At 40.4% G+C, this 17,302-nt stretch overlaps 2 protein-coding genes across 2 annotated transcripts in view; one reads left to right on the plus strand and one right to left on the minus strand.

Annotated features, from left to right (window-relative positions):
- scara3 (scavenger receptor class A, member 3) lies at positions 1-15,809 on the plus strand. Its single transcript, XM_088285663.1, has 12 exons — positions 1-451; positions 6,259-6,294; positions 6,405-6,449; positions 6,553-6,672; positions 10,150-10,230; positions 10,315-10,424; positions 10,493-10,737; positions 11,189-11,408; positions 12,785-12,873; positions 13,671-13,863; positions 14,181-14,358; positions 14,438-15,809. Exons 1-12 carry the CDS (start codon positions 445-447, stop codon positions 14,941-14,943), a joined length of 1,830 nt encoding a protein of 609 aa, XP_088141789.1. The 5' UTR covers positions 1-444; the 3' UTR covers positions 14,944-15,809.
- Positions 13,342-17,302, minus strand: part of ak7a (adenylate kinase 7a) — a 25,335-nt gene continuing 21,374 nt past the window's right edge. The window contains exon 19 of the mRNA XM_088285658.1: positions 13,342-13,443. The gene's annotated coding sequence lies outside the window, so the exon portion shown is untranslated. The remainder of the gene's footprint in view (positions 13,444-17,302) is intronic.

Here is a 17,302-nt window from a genome sequence, read left to right on the forward strand (position 1 = left end):
CTTGCTTCCTCCCTCCCTCTAAAAGTTGCACATGGATTCATTCTGCAGAAGCTTTATTCTCCTCAGGCTCTGGATGGGAGAGGGATGACTGCACAGAGCTCCAATCCGATGCACTTTTAGCACTTCAACAACTATTCTTGTACTCAACTAACGACCAGATGACAATTAAACAAAATGTTTTTCCCATTTTAAAATGCAAATAAATTAGCTTGTTTTGCACCATTTTGTAAAAACCACCAGAACATTGAGGAGGTTTTGGACTTTTACCGTTTTTTTTTTGTTTTTTTTTGGAGCTGGAAAATGATTGTGGTTGCCACAACCTGCTGACTACTTTGGCTTCCTCGGTGCACTAGTTTTGTGGAAACGAGTGGAGGAGGCGGCGACATCACCGTCACTACTACCACGAGCGACAAGCTGAGCATCAGCAAGCCTAAGTGAGGAACCATGAAAGGTAAAGTGGACTTAAAATATAAAAATAGTGATGCGAAAATAAAGCTTCCTGAAGCACTTGTGATATTTTTTTACTCCTCTGGATGGAACTTTTTGTTTAAGGATGCAGTGGAAATGTTAATACATTCCCATTGCATTAGCCTTCATCTTTAAACCCAGACCACCATCTAGAGTAGAAAAATATCACAAAAGCTTCATGAAGCTTCGTTTTAGCTTCATTATTTGTCAGCACCATTGTGGATCGTTCGTTGTAGAAATAATGTCAAACGTACATTATCATTGGTGGCAACGCTTCATAAGACATATATAACCAGAGGACCAGGGGCCATTTACAAACATTTGTATGTCTTCAATCCTGTTGCCAGAGGTCAGCTGTCCTACTTATTTTCCATATCTCCCTCCTCTAACACGCTTGATTCAAATGATCAGGATCGTTAAGAAGCTTCTGCAGACCTTGCCGGTTATTTGATTAATTGAGGTGTGTTGTAGCGGGAAGACAGGACACCGGCCCTCGAGGAACAGGATTGAGGACCACTGGTCTATACTGTATGTGCTCCTGTGCTCCTGCAATTAGCTGCTAATTAGTCCAGGGTGTACCCAGCTTCTTGCAAAAAGTCAGCTGGAAAAGGCTCCAGCTCACCTGGAATAGACAAGCGGTATAGAAAACGGAGGGCTATCTGACATTGTAATATGCAGTCACACACCTGTAAAAAAGCAGCACATATGCTTCACATCTGCAATCCTGAGAAAGTACGACTTTGTTGGTCTTGGGTGAGAAACTACAATCTGTCAGCTTTTTAAATCTCTCAGCGTACGCATGCATGTTAGATCTCCATTACTTCAACAAAAGTGTTTTGTGCCGTCGCCAAATTTCCCACATCTTGACTCCTCTTCAAGAGAGCAAGAGAACATAAGGTCTGAAGAAACATGGTATGAAGGGAACGTTTTGCCAGGAGGGGGTTTAGAGGAGGGCAGGAGTATTACATGTTTCCCACACCAGCTTTGCGCTGAGCCACAAAGGTTTGACTGAAAGCCCAGCAAAGACTTGAGGGATACAGTTGGGATGAGGAAGTGGGAGGGAATACCACATGTGGGCTAACAGCTTGAAATGATGTAAACCTGTTTGCCATTGCCAAAAAAAAAAAAAAAAAAAGTCAGAGGCAACTATAGTATAGCTAGATATGTGACATTGCAGAATAAAACCCAGCACTTGGCCCTATTGTTTTTTCATTCCTAATAAACACATTTTTATATATAATACAGAGTTAACTGCTCAAAAACGTCAGTGGGAATAAATGGTTTACTGTATGTCACAGATTTGACAAAACCAATTAAGTTATTCGACCAATTTGCATTTAAATGGACTATGGCACAGTTAAGAATGAACCATATGAGTTTGACCGGGCAAGACCGTGGCTGATAATAATAATAATAATAATAATAATAATAATAATAATAATAATAATAAAAAATTCAATTTATAATGTCTTTCAAGGGAGCCAAAGAACCCAGACATCCACACGGCCAAGGAAATATTACTGTCTGTTCCCGGTATCATTTTTGCATAAAATTTCCCCCAAGTTTTATAGTAAACCACAAGTGATTTTTGTTATCTGTGTGAATATAGTTGGAGGGAAAATGGAATCTGATAGCAAAGCTTTATTAACTCATTCACTGCCAGCGCAGGTAAAATGAAAGTACGTCTATATCCGTCAATGGTAGCGAATGAGTTAATTGTGAAAAGATTGGCAAAAAAAAAAAAAAAAAAGTGCCAAACACAGTGGAGTCAACGTTTGTGTTTAAACACGCCAAAAGTGAACTCAAAATGTGAACTGTAGAAAATCTGACACGGCTTTTTTGAGTCACAATGTAATCAGATGTGTTGCCGTGCCATGAAAAAAAAAATATTGGAAAATATATAGCTATATTTGGATACAAAATACAAATACAACGCTAATTTCTTTAAATAAAAAGTCTGAATGTGCAAAAAAAAATCAAAAAAATAAAATAATCTATCCACAATGAAGTCATTGAGTCAGTTCATTCTGTATCCAGCACTATATATTTTTTCTTTCCATTGAAACAGATGGTTTGAGGTTTTTACCATCCTCAAATAAACGCTCACCTTTTTCCAAACTTCCCTTCGACCTTGACCTCCAAGCCTGTGGAGTAGGACACCTCTGTTTATTTCCAGTTCCTGTGATTATTGTAACTATGACAACCCAGCCATGCTGTTACCCCAATCCCTACCCGGATGTTTTATATATGCTTTACCACTATAAACACAGAGGCAGGAATATATATCATCCGAATACCTGAGCGTAATTGACCGATTCTGCCTTAGCTGAAATTTCAGGGGTCCATTACGGTTTTTTAATCACAGACTGTTTCACATGAAGTGAGATTGTGTTTGGATTTGGACATTGCCAGTGAATAATTCTCACACCCATATCGCTCCCTTGGCCCTGAGCATTCTGGGAGGTGGTAAAGTGGTCTGGAGTCACATGGCGGCACAGCCAATGAACTCAAAAGCACAAGCGTGTTCCTCGGCCAAAGACTACAGCAGCTATGTTGATGTGGTTTCCCAGAGTCTTTCTGAGGGGTGAGTCCAGCCCAGTTCACTCAGAAGAGCAAAATATGCTGCCTCATACATTCCTCACAGGGCCAGGGGGATAGAGGGGGCGCGCAGTGGGAGAGGGTCTGGATGATGGACAGGCGAGCAATTTGGGGAAAGAGTGAGCAAAAAGCTTTGTAAAAAAAAAACGTAGTCGGCGACAGGGTGTGGTCAGGAAATGCACTGGCCATTCGGGAGACACATATTGTTCCAAAATTCCCAAAGGCCGCCTCATCCCTGATTGAATTATAACTACTCTGTGGTTTTGTGTATTTTCAAAGGTCTTTCTGTGTTGTAAAAATTGTAATTAAAAGTCATCCCTGTAAACATAATCCGGCTTGTTTAGGTGCCATAGACTGGTTGTCCAGAGTGGTTTTAGACCACATGAAGCGTTATCAGCTTTGGGCTCTTCAAATATCCCTTTTGAATGCTCAACCACAGTTAGCGAACATTCACTCTCATAAAGCTCCACTCAAGCTTCACAGTTGAGGGCAACAAATTCCAAACATTTACAGTTGTTTTGAGGAGACCACATGTACATTCCAGCCAGAAGGCTTCTAAATAATCAACTGAGGTTTGGGAGTCCAAACCTCTTATCTGACCCGGAGCATCTTTTGAGTCTGCTTTCATTTACAACTCGGCTCGTAAAAGTTCTAAGTTGGAAAAAAAATGTTGTTACTGTGAATTTTGGTGAGTATAGTACACCGACTGTGCATAAGTGATGGAAGCATCACAGAAAGGTTGGTTTGTCTCTTCCACTATTTTACTCCCGTCGAGTTCATCTGGTTTATGCTGGATCCTGCGTCGGAACTGAATCGAAATAGGAAATGTTTCACTTTATTTGATTTTGGAACATACATTTTCCAGCTTTGGTGGTAATTCCTTTACACATACTGTTAGGTCTTTACAAGGCTAAATTGTGCACTTGTTTTGCTCTCCATCCAGTTTTCCATCCATGTTCTGGACATAACGTCAATGTTTAAACTGCTCTGCACAACAGTGCATTTAGTAATCAGCTATCGTTGAACAACTTGGCGGGGCTTCTACTTTGCATCGACCAAAATATTAGGACACCAGGCCATTGCACCTTTTGTGGAAAATAAACAAATAAATTGCTCTCCACTCAACAGCCTCCAATCTTTTAGGATGCTTTAGTCCTAATACTTGAGATTTTGAGCCGAAGTCATCATAAAAAACAAAAATCATGCTCAAATTCATCCAAACTAAGTAAGTCAATGAACTAGTTTCGGAGCATCATCATGTTTTATGCAATTTTGTTGTTGCAGGGGTCTCAGTTTATAGCCAAGCTGCCCACGTCATGTTTACGCTACAATCCCAAATGGCCACTTATTCAAAAAAGCTGAATATATTTTTAGTGGTTCCACATGGTTTGGCCGTGACTTAGCTGTTTAGGTGTGACTTTGCACGGCTCTGTTGTGCCGCTGTCAGCTCAGCACTGCTCTGTGTGTGTTGGACGTGTTCGCTTCCTTACTAAAGAGTCAGACGGGACTTTTTTTCCACAGGGAGAAATGAAAACAGTGACGGAGAAACGGCCGGTGTGGTGGAGTGGAGGGTGGGAAGGCTTGAAAAGCAGACAAATATTTGAGGGTGGATACCGATTTAGGTTATGAACAATGTGCTGATGATACTTGAAATTTTGCAGGCAAAGTCCAAATAACCGCAATAGTTGAGCGCAAGGGTTCGGAGACAGAGTTCAAACCAGAATGGCGAACAAAAAAATCTGTTATGAATTCTGGATGTACCTGTTGCTGCCTGATTTAAAGCAACAATTTAGATGATCACAAAATTGGGATTATTTTCGTGGTACACTGCCTTGCAACAAGTAGAATAGCTTTTTTGTCTTCTCCATTATTCTTCTTATTATTTTATTATTATTATTATTGGTTGTAGTTATTTTTTTTCCATCATGTCATCTTTGCCCAGATCTATAGTAACTGCAGATGTTCCTCTGTAGCTGCAAGTAAACTCTCTCACATTTTATGGTCACAGTGTAAAATCTATCTCAGATGTATCAGATTTTGTGCAAGCAAGTAAGTAAAAAAAAAAAATCTGCCGCAAAAATATTCTAACGTTGCACCTAGAACTACTTTGTCTTTAAGAACATTTTACTCGTCAAAGTCACTCTGCTCGTAAAATGGTGACCACACTCAGAGCTACTGTTGTTAATTGTGTGTTGTTCACTCCCAGAAAATGACTATAAGATGTAAACACATGATGGAGTTGTTACTGTTATGCATCAACATTCATGAGACAAGTTTATTGTGCCTGAGCGTTGTTTGACTTTGTTTAACAAATACATTCTTTTGGCAGTCTGTGATGTTCTAAATTTCAAGAAACGGCATAAACATGAGTGACACTCAGACATTGCTATGGGGAACTCGCGAACAACTAAAAACAAAATACTCCTCTTTGGTGTAATATTAATTAATTTTCCATGAGAAAAAAATGTCTATGTTGACTCATAGCTCGTAATGCATCTGAAGTGATTACATAATTTTAAAATTACATAATCATAATTTAGCAGCATAACACGGTTCTCTGTATCATTCCTCGCCAATAATTATTTAAGGTTTTCTTGCAGGTCTGCTGTGTGGTTTCATGACCTAGCATCATGTGCACATGCTCCAATGTGTTAGTTCTGTTTGTATGTGTGTTGTTCCATGCAGTTATTAAAACATTCAGTCAGGTAACCCCGTGCGGTACATTTGTGCTGCTCTTTACATCAGATACTTAACGCAATCAACACAGGCAATGAATCCTAAGTAGTAGAAGCGAAGCTTAAGTGGACAGAAAAAGTTTACACACCCCTTTTGAAAGTGCAGGTGCTTATATGCACTGCGGATGGGGCACAACGGCTATCTGGTATCGAACCATTTTTGGAGGGAGGGGGGTGGCCCGAGAGAGTATTTGTTTTTGTTTTTAAATATTGATAAAGGAAGAAAAAAAAAATCATCTGGGGCAAATTGGCTGGTGCCAGAGCACCACTTGTGGTCTATCTATGCATGTGCCAGACTTTGGGAAGCTTTTTAACTTGTTATGAGAGAAGACCCCCCTCCCTCTGTTGGAATCTGAGTAAATTATAGGACATGACAATAGAGCAGCTGGTGAAAAATATTTATGGCAGAAGTAATGAAAATTGTTGTGGGCTTCTTACATCTTTCTTCCCTTGACAGAGAGCTATGGAGGATATGAGAACCAGCTTTTTAAAGGTAATCTTGAGTTCTGTCATTTTTTTCCCAGCATAGATAGTAGACTGTATGATGAATGCGCAGACCGAAGAAACAAAACATAATCTCTTCTTTTTAATCATGTGTGGTAGAGGAGGAGCTCAATGGCGAGGAAGAGGATATACCTCCATTCAGAGGTGAAGGTCGCACACATGCAATTGTATTCACAATTTGTTTTTTCGACAATATGTGATCCATGCAACAAATCCCTGAAATACGTCCACGTCATGACGTGTCCAGGTCGCACAAGAGGAGGTTGTGTGAGGTGCCAGCAGAGCCATTCCCTCCAACTGGCTGTCAAAGTGCTTTATGCAGTAGTCGCATTCCTGATCATCACTGTCGTGGTGCTGGCATCACTAGGTGAGTTACGATTGATTGTTTAATTAACTACAATAAAGCAACAGATGAACGCTGTCATGAGATAATTTTGCATCATGTAATAGATGGCTTGTGAGAGCTTATTTAACTCCCCACAGATCAAACTAATGCGTGTCATGCTTTTTGCTGACAGCTGCACCTTGCCAACAGATGTTTTACACATCATCGTTGCCCTTTATTGGGTCAGAGAGGAGAAAATCGGAATAATTTATTATCACTCAGATCTCAGAGGGGGGAGGAAAGCTCTGTGTTGATATAAACTCTAAATACATACACATAAGACGAGGCAAGCATAACATAATTGTTGATTCTTTGACACCTGCTATGCTATTTTGAATGCATATTTTTCCCTGCGAGCCTCAAATTCAGAATTGTGTAACTGCAGCATGTCTTTAAAAAAACATTGGCTCGTTATTTTTTCTAAGTTAGTTTGTATTTTTATTTTTAAAACTAACTTTAGTTTGTTATCTAAAGATTATGTAAACAACAGAAAAAAGTATTTGAAATCCACTTGAAAAACACACTCACACAAAAAAAAAAAAAACACCATCATCCAAATTTAACTTTAAAACCGTGCTGATAATGTGTTCTCCGGTTTCCAATAATAAATATTTTGGCATCAGGAATGAATACAATAAAGCAGTTCTAGTTGCACATTTTATGACAAGTGATGTCGGTAAAGCATTAACAATTTAGAAAAGTTTAGTGGGAGCCTTCAACTTCACATTCCCATCTAAGGGAGTGACATGTATTCAGTGTGTTCACTATTCATCACATGTCCATACCACACGAAATAATCAGCGAGAGATTTGCGCTAACGAGCTGGAAATACAGTCACTAATTTGATTTTGCCAGCTAAAGAAAAAAATATAAAGGTTTGTTGCACAGTCTGTGCTGTCGACAGTGTTATATATAGCTTCAATAACCCTATGTCAGCCCAAAAAAACTAAACAAAAAAAAAACAAAAAAAAACACACATGGTTTTGAGCATAGTATACATTTAAGTTTAAAGAGAAAGTCCTATCAGATTGTGAAATCCCTGAATTTAATTGTTACATTTAAAAAAAAAACAATATACATGATAAATGTTGAGTTTTGCAATTACCGTATTTTCGCAGTCATAAGGCGCACTTTAAAGTCACAAAAATTCTCCTTAACAAACAAAGCGCCCTGTCAGTCGATGCGTCCATTAAATGGACAAAGTACCACTCACGTCCATCAGCACTTGTCATCAACGAGCTGTTGGAAGTGCATGTTAGCACACCCTGCTGGGCAAAGAGTGAGTTGTTCATGCTTACAATCGACCGTGACAAATACACTATCTGACTATAATGTTTGGGTGATGGTGTTGGAAAAAGCTGGACAAAGGGCAGCTGTCCACAATGTTTTAGTCTGTCTTATCATTTATGCTATTGCAAGCAAGAAAAACGTCCCAGGTTTAGACAACAGACAAAAAGTCCAAAGCATAACAGCACATCTCTTTAAACAGCCATGCAAATCTCTCTAAACAGCTATGGGATTGTGGGTCTCTGCTCCCAGAATGCATTGCTTGAATTAGCTAAGGCTGAGTGGCTTTTGTGTTATTTTCATTTTTTTGGGTATATTGATGGCATGAGAGATACATGTTTGTGTTAATCTTATTTCTATGTTTCATTGTTTGCTTGTATGATGAGTTTTTAATTTTTTTTTTAAACCGTGACTCTAAGGAGTGTGGTAAGCAGCCAAGTCCCTCCCCTGACGTTACTTTGTAGGCTATTGCCAATGCACCTAATAATGGCCTGAGCCATTTTCAATGTCAGCTATTGTCAATAGAGACCTGGCGTCTGCTGCAACAATGGGGTGATTGCTCATGTTATTGGGGCATAGTAGGCTGCTATCGGCTGTGTCAGTGTGGGCAGCTCTGCCAAGTTCATGCTATGCTAACAGCAGCTGTGCTATCGACTTGTCAGGCGGTGCGTCCAGTATATGTTACAAAGACAGAAATAGCGCCCTCAACAGGTGTTGCGCCCTTTGACACGGCGCGTCTTTTGGGTGCGAAAATACGGTACATTAATAGTCAAATAAGTCAACTAAAAATGACTGCCTTTATTTTACATTTTGTTAGATGAAATCCTGATACTTATTTGTTTATTTATTTCTAAATTTCTATTTCTAAAACCAGAATGGTAAGAAAAAAAATAATATTATTTTTAATAAAAAAAATTCTTAAATGTCATTGTTAAATGAGTGGCAAAAACGGATGTAAATATGTTAAGCATTGTCGCTATCTGCTTAATCTAACTACTGAAGGAACCTTTATTATGGTAATCTAATTTAGTTATGCTGATTACTTGATTTAAAAAGTAACTAAGTTATTTTTTCAAGCAAGTAATCAGTAAAGCAGGTAACTGCGGCAATAACAGATTTTTAAGAGAAGGAATTCATTCAAAAACCTGTACAGTTGCTGAGTCATCAACTCGCAGGAGCATTGTAAGTCTTTCTGTCTTCGGAGTCATACGACTGCGGGCCAAACAGGTGGTGCGCACAACACATGCGGATCAGTTTATTCGAGCTCACAGAGCCACATGACTCCCCTGAGTCAGCGGTTATGATGCTGAAAATGTTTGAAAACACACACCGTTCACTCAAATGCATTCGAGCATTCTTTGGGGGTATTCGTGGTGGGTTTGAGGAATTTAACAGCTGCATAAATCTACTGCCATCAGTCGTTTGGCAACATTTGTTGGATTATGACAAAAAAATAATTTACGATTTACAGTTGCTGCTTCATAAACTTCTTCCCATAAATTGGTAATATATTAACTAACCCCAGTGGCTGGTAGAATTTGTTCATTTATTTAATGACATGTAATTATTTAGTATTAGTCTCCCTCGCAGTTTTATTTGGAGCGTGTTTGCATTTTGCGAGTAAATGAGATCTCAGATTTGAGCAAACATCTCGTTTGCTATCAAAACAAGATAAGTGAATCTCAAGTGTTAAAGGGGAAGTCAACCCAAAAATGTTTTTTTGACAAGAATATGTTCTATGCAGGTTCACGAGCGGAAACATGACATTCGGATTAACATTGTGTTTGTGGATTATGAGTTAAAGCAGCAAAATCCACCCATTTTTAGCCATCTCGGGGGCGGAAATTTTGTCACTTCTGTTGACTAAAAATGACATCACAGTTGCTTAAGTAAAAAGGTGAGCTGTGATTGGTTGTTACCTTAGCCCTGAGCAACTGTGATGTCATTTCCAGTCAACAGAAGTGACAAAAATGGCCGCCTGTGAGATGGCTAAAAATGTGTTTCATATTCCATAAACTCAATATTAATCAAAATGCCATGTTGCTACAAGAAATGGTACATAATACATTATTGCAAATATATTTATTTTTTTAACTTCCCCTTTAAGTATATTCAGATGCTATCCATTGGTTATATGTATATCGATGCATTTTCCCCAAACTCTTTCTCCAGTGTTTCGGAAGGTTGACTATCTTTCTGAGGAAGAGTTAGTGTATGAAAAGAAGATCACCAGCGCTCAGAAAGTCCTAGATGGTAATGCTTCTCCGTTGTCCGTCATACACACTTGTTTTCCAGACTGTTTTACTACATCCATAACTCTATATTTTGATATCGCAGAAATCACAAATTGCTCGGGCTGTCTGGATGTAACCATGTACAGTGAAGAGATAAGTCGGCTCAAGCAGGAATTCGAGGACATCCAAAAAATGTTACTGGGACAAGAGCAGGTACGTTGGATCGTATAATTAGCAAAAAATATTCATGCTGGCGATATAATGGTTGCTGTACCTCTCAGGTTCTGGACCAAGCCTCCCAGACACAGACCAAGCTAACAGCCACCAGCAAACAGCTTAGCACAGATATGCAGAGCCACGTCATGTCCATCAAGTTTCTCAACCAGTTGCTGGTGGGATACCAAGACCAGGTGGAGGGCTGGAAGGATGTGCTGGAGGAAACGGAAGAGAGAATGAAAACTCTGACAGAGGATCAGTATGATGTCAAAGCTACAGCACAGCAAATCAACACAACAGTGGCACTTAGGTGAGTGAAAAGTTGCAAGACTTACAGACGCTGGACAAAATTCTTGCTCATCTTGATGAGAATAAGAAGGCCTTTGTTTACGGTGGTCCTAGTAGATAACATTTCGCAGTTCTGGAACGACACGTCGTGTACGCTGACGTATAAATCCGTACTACAAAGCAAGGGCCTCTCGTGTGTAGTGTGTATTGTTGAAATTTTAGTAGCCTGAGTCAGCACTGACTCATTTTTGAAGTGCCACATATGGAAATCGTTTGGTTTGCAGCCAAACCCCAATAAAGAATAAAAGCAATTCAAGACTAAAACTACGATTGATGGAGTTTGTCATCCATATGTTCTTTTGATTCTTTCAATGCGTACAATATCAACAGGAACATACATTTCCTGCTTACGTGATAATCTTGGATGTTGTCATCGCAGGAAATCATTTGTCTATGTTATCTGTTCTCTTTAGTACTATGTGGATTGATGCCCTGCAGAGAAAATCAGACGAGGAGACTCTGGTCCTGCAGAAATTGACTAGCGACTGGCATAACTACAGTCAAGTTCTGGGCATGATTAAATCCAACGCGAGCAGCAACACCCAAATCTTACGGTCCTTGCAAAACAATATCATCGCCGACCACCAGAGACTCTCCATTTCCTCTGAGATGTACTACGATCTCAGTCAGCAGGTGCGTGTTTCGGAATCGAATTATCATAAGTCACTACTTTGTCTACAGTTTGCAACGTTTATTTTTTTCAATCTGGAGTCTTTGAATGACCATGATACACAGTCAGTCAGCAGTGGGCAAACTATGGCCCGGGGGCCACATGAGGCCCATTAAACGTTTTAATCCGGCCCGCCAAAGTTGAAAAAAATTAAATGAATAAACCTTGTAAATATTTTATTTTCTTAATACTGTGGTTTTCAAAGACACATACATTGTTGCAATGCTTTTGTTCACTTTCATTTAAAATTAAATGCATTTTTTTTCTCAGATGACGTGAGGTTACCAAAACATTCCATCCATCTGCCAGTTCTGCTGTCAGATTTTAGAACCAATTGTTGCCCGCCAATCAAAAAGTTTGCCCACCCAAGTGAACCTGAAAGTTGACATTTTTTCCCCCCGCTCTGTCTCAACTAACGAATAGGACGGATAGCCAACTTACAATTTTCCTCCGTCCCCTAAAAGTTGAGTGTAAACGCAGTTTGATGATTTTCAATATTTTTCTACCCATGTGTGAAGTCATGACACTTTATGCTAGCACACAATTTAAGATTGTATGCTAGCAAATCTGATTAATGAGCTTCGTGTGAGGAGGCTTGTTTGAGTTGAATAACTGAACTACTGAACAGTACAACCAAATAAAGTTCATTTCGTCTCTTATTTATAATTAAAATCATTGGTTCTTTTAGCTCAGATGTTTTTTCGTTTTTGTTTTTTTTGGTTGTTATTTACATATTACTGACATATTTTGGTGGCAGTCTTGTTCAGTGTCAAGCGTCTTTATCAGCTGATGTTTAATGAACAACTGAACAGTACAGTTTTTTTTTTCATGGAACGTACAGTAGGTTCACAATTGTGTGCAATCATGCGAGATGCAAGGTTTTGATGCTTTACAAGCCTCTCTCTTGAAGTGTTTTGTTGTCATCTTGTGGGTTAAAAATCACACATTTTTAGTGATGGTAAAATGAAGCTTCATGAAGCACTTGCGATATTTTGGGACTTCTCAAGATGCAACGCTTGGTTTAAGGATACAGTGGATTCAATAGATTTTCATTGCACAAGTGTTTATATTTAAGCCAAGTGCACAATCGAGACTAAAGAAAAAATATCACAAGTGCTTGATGATGCTTAATTTTTTAGCATCATAACTGATTTTCACTATTTGAAGCCGGGCTCGGTCCCTATCCCCATGAATAGCAGGGTTCATTGCATAGTTGTAGTTTTCACAAGTATAGAATTAGGAGGTTTTATTTTTGGAGTCAATGGCTAACATTGGGGTTGTTAGTCATTGTACGGGAAATATAATGGGAATATCTAAGATTACCTAATGCCCATTTCAGGTAATGAACCTCCAGGTGCAACTCGACAACGTCACATCTTTCATGGATGAACATGAGGAGAACATGCATGACCTGCACTACCATTCCAAGTATGTTTTGGTACTACAGTTAATCCACCATTTATCAATTAGAAACTCACTCGTATTAGATCAAAATTTGTGAAACAGACATTAAAAACTTGTTTATTGTTTTACCCGGCCGATGTTTGTTTCACACATTTTCATTTATTGAAACACTTAGTGCCTGTTCTCACTCTCTCACGCGCAGTCTCCAAATAAGAAGAAAGCCAAGCTTGCTTAACGCTGTTTGTCAATCCCGCACAAAAGACAATCCAACATAGTATATATAAATAGCAATTACGTGATTCAATCACACCATGTGATTTTGTCAAACAAAAGAGCTAGATTAATACATAGAACGTGCAACACCATTGAATGACAGAAATGATCCTAAAGTATATGTTATGGAAATAATAAATCTTTGAATAACAGCCTTTTTAACACACACTTAGCAGCAACGCATTCATACGGAAAATACCAAAAAAATACATACAGGCGTATATGTATTCTCTCCTCAATGGGTACAATGACTGATCCTCCTCTGCCTCTTTTTGTGCTCTTAATGATGCCGCATCTCCTTCCAGTAGACCTCAGCGGTGCCTAGAATTTTGCAGCATAGTGTGTTATTAAAAAGTGCACAACTCTAAATTCAGACTTTCCTCAAGTACTGTAAACCGCCCCAAAAAGACTTGTATCCAAAATCATATCCTGTAGCACAGATTTGACTTGGGTCTTGTAATCAGAACCTAACTTGAAAACATTTAAGTTAAAAAACGTTAATATTTTTACAGCAGTGCAGTTAACGCCTCACTTAATAATTCCGTCAGGTACTACGAAAACCGGACTGGCGAACGTTTCTCTGCCTTGGATGGGCGTCTGAACTCCATCGAGATGGAGATAGAAACAATATCATCCAGCATCAATGCCACCGTCAGCCATGTCCAGAGCATGTACAAGTACATCAACATTGAAAGCTCCACCTGCCAGGGCCGCCTGAGCAGACAAATGGAAGATATGCAGGTTGTGACAACACAGAAACACCAAAATAGATTCTGTTGAATTATACTTGGGGTCTTCAACCCTGTTCATCGAGGGCCAGTTTTTTGGATCATTTCCATCTACGCCTCCTGCAACACACCTAATTCAAATGATCAGGATCGTTAACCAGCTTCTGCAGACCTTGATTATCTGATTATTTGACTCAGGTGTGTTGCAGCAGGGAGAGATAGAAAACAGGAATGAAACCGGCCCTCGAGGAACAGGATTGAAGACTCCCGGTTTTGACAGACCGCATTCTGATGAGTTTTCTTTGCTTTTCTGGTCTCACCCTCTTGCAGTACTTAAACAGCAGCGTCTTGTTACTTCTTAACTCCGCGGACACATTGAAGCAGGAGAACATGTTGTTAAATGTCCGTTTGGATGTGGATGTCAGGAACTTGTCCATGGTGATGGAGGAGATGAAGTTGGTTGACACTCACCATACACAACTGATCAAGAATTTCACGATATTAAGAGGTAGAGTCAGTGCTGTGTATAAAAAAATGAGTTTTGTGCACAACCTATGCTTCACCCTCATGAATCCATCCATCAACAGGTGCTCCAGGACCACCCGGCCTTAAAGGTAACCGTGGAGAGACTGGGTCAAAAGGACCTCTTGGACTGACCGGGGGCAAAGGTGATCGAGGCCCAATAGGAAGTCGTGGATCGCAAGGAGAAAAGGGCTCTTCTGGGCCCAGAGGTGCACCTGGTCAATCTGGTCCTAGTGGCACTAGAGGGGCGATAGGCAACACAGGACCCAAGGGGGCCCCTGGTCAACCAGGACCACGTGGTGAAAATGGCCAAAAAGGTGATATGGGTCCACTTGGTAAAACCGGGGTCCCGGGACCAAGAGGTCCATCGGGGATCCAGGGCCAAACAGGTCTACCGGGCATAATTGGACCACCAGGGCCCAAAGGGAAACCAGGACCTACAGGGCCCCCTGGACCACCAGGAACCCCTGGACCACCAGGAACCCCTGGACCTTCAGGAATACAACAGTCCCATGATCAATCCAGGATGCAGAAGAGAAGCCAACCTGCAGCTGGAGCCAAAAGACAGTAACAGGGTAGATTTGGACATGGACGAAGGAGAGTTAAATGGACCACAAAGAAATTGTTTCTTTGAGGAGGTTCTCACCTACATCCAAAAGACCGGATTAAAACAGGACATTTGATGATGACGACGAGTATTCCCAAAAATGGTAGAGAGCACTACCTACAAACTGCACAGCACTGACGCATCGGATTGTGTTACACAGGTTGTCTTCAACCACCAACACACAAGTGATAATGAAACATGGCCGCCATTGAACTTGAATGTAGCGAGGATGAAGATTGTTGATGTCACGGAGAAGGAGCATTACTACTAGGTTCAATTCAATTCAAAGTAGTCTTGGTTCATGTCTATTATAATTTTGCGGACATCTTTCTTTGAAGGGTGGCACTTTAATGGTTGTATCGCAGAAAACTGACAAATTTGTCATTTTGTGAATTTTCGGAGCAGGTACTCTGAAGATGAATTGTGCATCTGCGGTGTGAAACAGATGACATTGTCATTTTCGCTCATTGTGAAAAGCAAAAGGTAAATGCCGCAAATATTTGCCATATTTCTATTCAGTTTAAAGTGAACAAACATCCTGTTGATTTTGGGATTCATTAGCTAACCTCTCGCCACGATTGCTGTAGAATGATCGATGATATCGGTTATTTTCTTCAAAAAGGTCTGAAGTCTGGGCATTGTATATTACCATAATTTGTACTTCTACTGTGATAGTGGACTCATCACTTTTCATGTTACACTTTGAAACGTCATTTTATAATCAAAGAAATAAAAACACAAATAGAGAATCCTACCATTTGGTTTTATAAAAGTGAGCATTGTCATGAAATGCAGCTGGCTTGCGTTGAACAATAAAAGTAGACATTTAAGCGGTGGTCTTGCTTGCATCTGACTTGAGGAACATTGTTATTGTTACCCTCCGAAGGAAAGGGAGCGGCTTTATTATTAACACAAAGCACATGTCAGAGTCTCCCCTCACATTTTTGAGGTTTTCTGCCACTGACTTAGAGACTGTCAAGAATTGCATTGCAGCGACTCTGCCAAAAAATGCATACATTACATAATGCAGTGTAACGTAGACTACAGGAACAACAATTTAAGCAGGACTATATGGCAGACTTCAATTATTCTCAAATGTAAAGCTGCTATCTCCATTTACAAATCATTGCAATTTTCTTTTCATTATATTTGATACTTTCACCCAATTGCCTTGAACCGCTGCCGGGATTTTCTAGCTTTCATATCACTTAGAGTAATGTGCAACAGTTCATATTTCAGACTGTCAGGCAGCCACAATCAAATTGAGGTTCACTTAAGAAATATGGGAAACTGAGCGGGGGGAAACCTCCTGAGTGTTTATATTGGCAGGAATCGTTTCTTATTTTCAGTCTCCCTCCACTGTTCTGGTACTGGCAGCTACATTTGAGCATTATCATCTTGCAAGAGGTTGAATAATCCTATTCCCTGAACCCCTTTATGTAATTTCTCTCACAGGAAATGCAAAGAATTACAGTCCGACCGGTTACAGAGGGAGCACATTCACTAATCCATCCATCCATCCATTTTCTGTATCGCTTCTCACTAGGGTTGCAGGGGGTGCTGGAGCCTATCCCAGCTATCTTCGGGCAGTAGTCGGGGGACACCCTGAACTGGTTGCCAGCCAATTGCAGGGCACACAGAGACGAACAACCATCCGCGCTCACACTCATACCTAGGGGCAATTTAGAGTGTTCAATCAAGCTGCCATACATGTTTTTGCAATGTGGGAGGAAACCGGAGTACGCACGCAGGCACGGGGAGAACATGCAAACTCCACACAGGATGGCCGGTGCCGAGATTGAACCCACGACCGATGCTGTCTCTCACGGTGATGGAAAATAAATAGAAATGCCACTGCTGTGGAGTGTGAGGTTGTCCTCACAGCATGGCTCGCGCCATCCTGTAGGCTGCTTCGACGCCACCAGTGATGAGTCCCATTACAGAGGTGTTGCCCACTAATTTCATGATGATTTTGTTGCAGGCAACGCAGGGGGAAAAGGATGGGCCTGAAGATGCATCCCTGGGGTGTGCCCTTGTTTGTGGTGATGCTGACTGAAATCCTGTTACCGGATAGTGAGAAAAGTCAAGAAGTGAGTCACAGACGGTAGGGTTAAGGCCAAGTGTAGATGATTTATGGGTGTTTGTAGTGGATGAGAGTGTTAAAGGCCAGGTTTTAGTCAGTGAAAAGCATCCTGATGTAGGAATCTGTTTTCCAGGTGGCAGAAGGAGTAGTGGAGTGTGACAGTGATGGTGTCTGAAATGCAGCTGCTGTGTCGGAAGATGTATTGCAGTGTGTCTGTTATGTGGTTCTGGAAGCGGGCCA

The sequence above is a fragment of the Idiotropiscis lumnitzeri genome, chromosome 21, assembly GCF_059441095.1.
Source record: "Idiotropiscis lumnitzeri isolate Australia: NSW breed Sydney's pygmy pipehorse chromosome 21, RoL_Ilum_1.0, whole genome shotgun sequence".
In the NCBI taxonomy this organism is placed as follows: domain Eukaryota; kingdom Metazoa; phylum Chordata; class Actinopteri; order Syngnathiformes; family Syngnathidae; genus Idiotropiscis; species Idiotropiscis lumnitzeri.

Coding starts and splice junctions, on each gene's coding strand:
- scara3 (XM_088285663.1), top strand. Junction 10,231..10,314: donor CGCTCAGAAAGTCCTAGATG/GTAATGCTTCTC, acceptor TTGATATCGCAG/AAATCACAAATTGCTCGGGC. Junction 11,409..12,784: donor ACTACGATCTCAGTCAGCAG/GTGCGTGTTTCG, acceptor TGCCCATTTCAG/GTAATGAACCTCCAGGTGCA.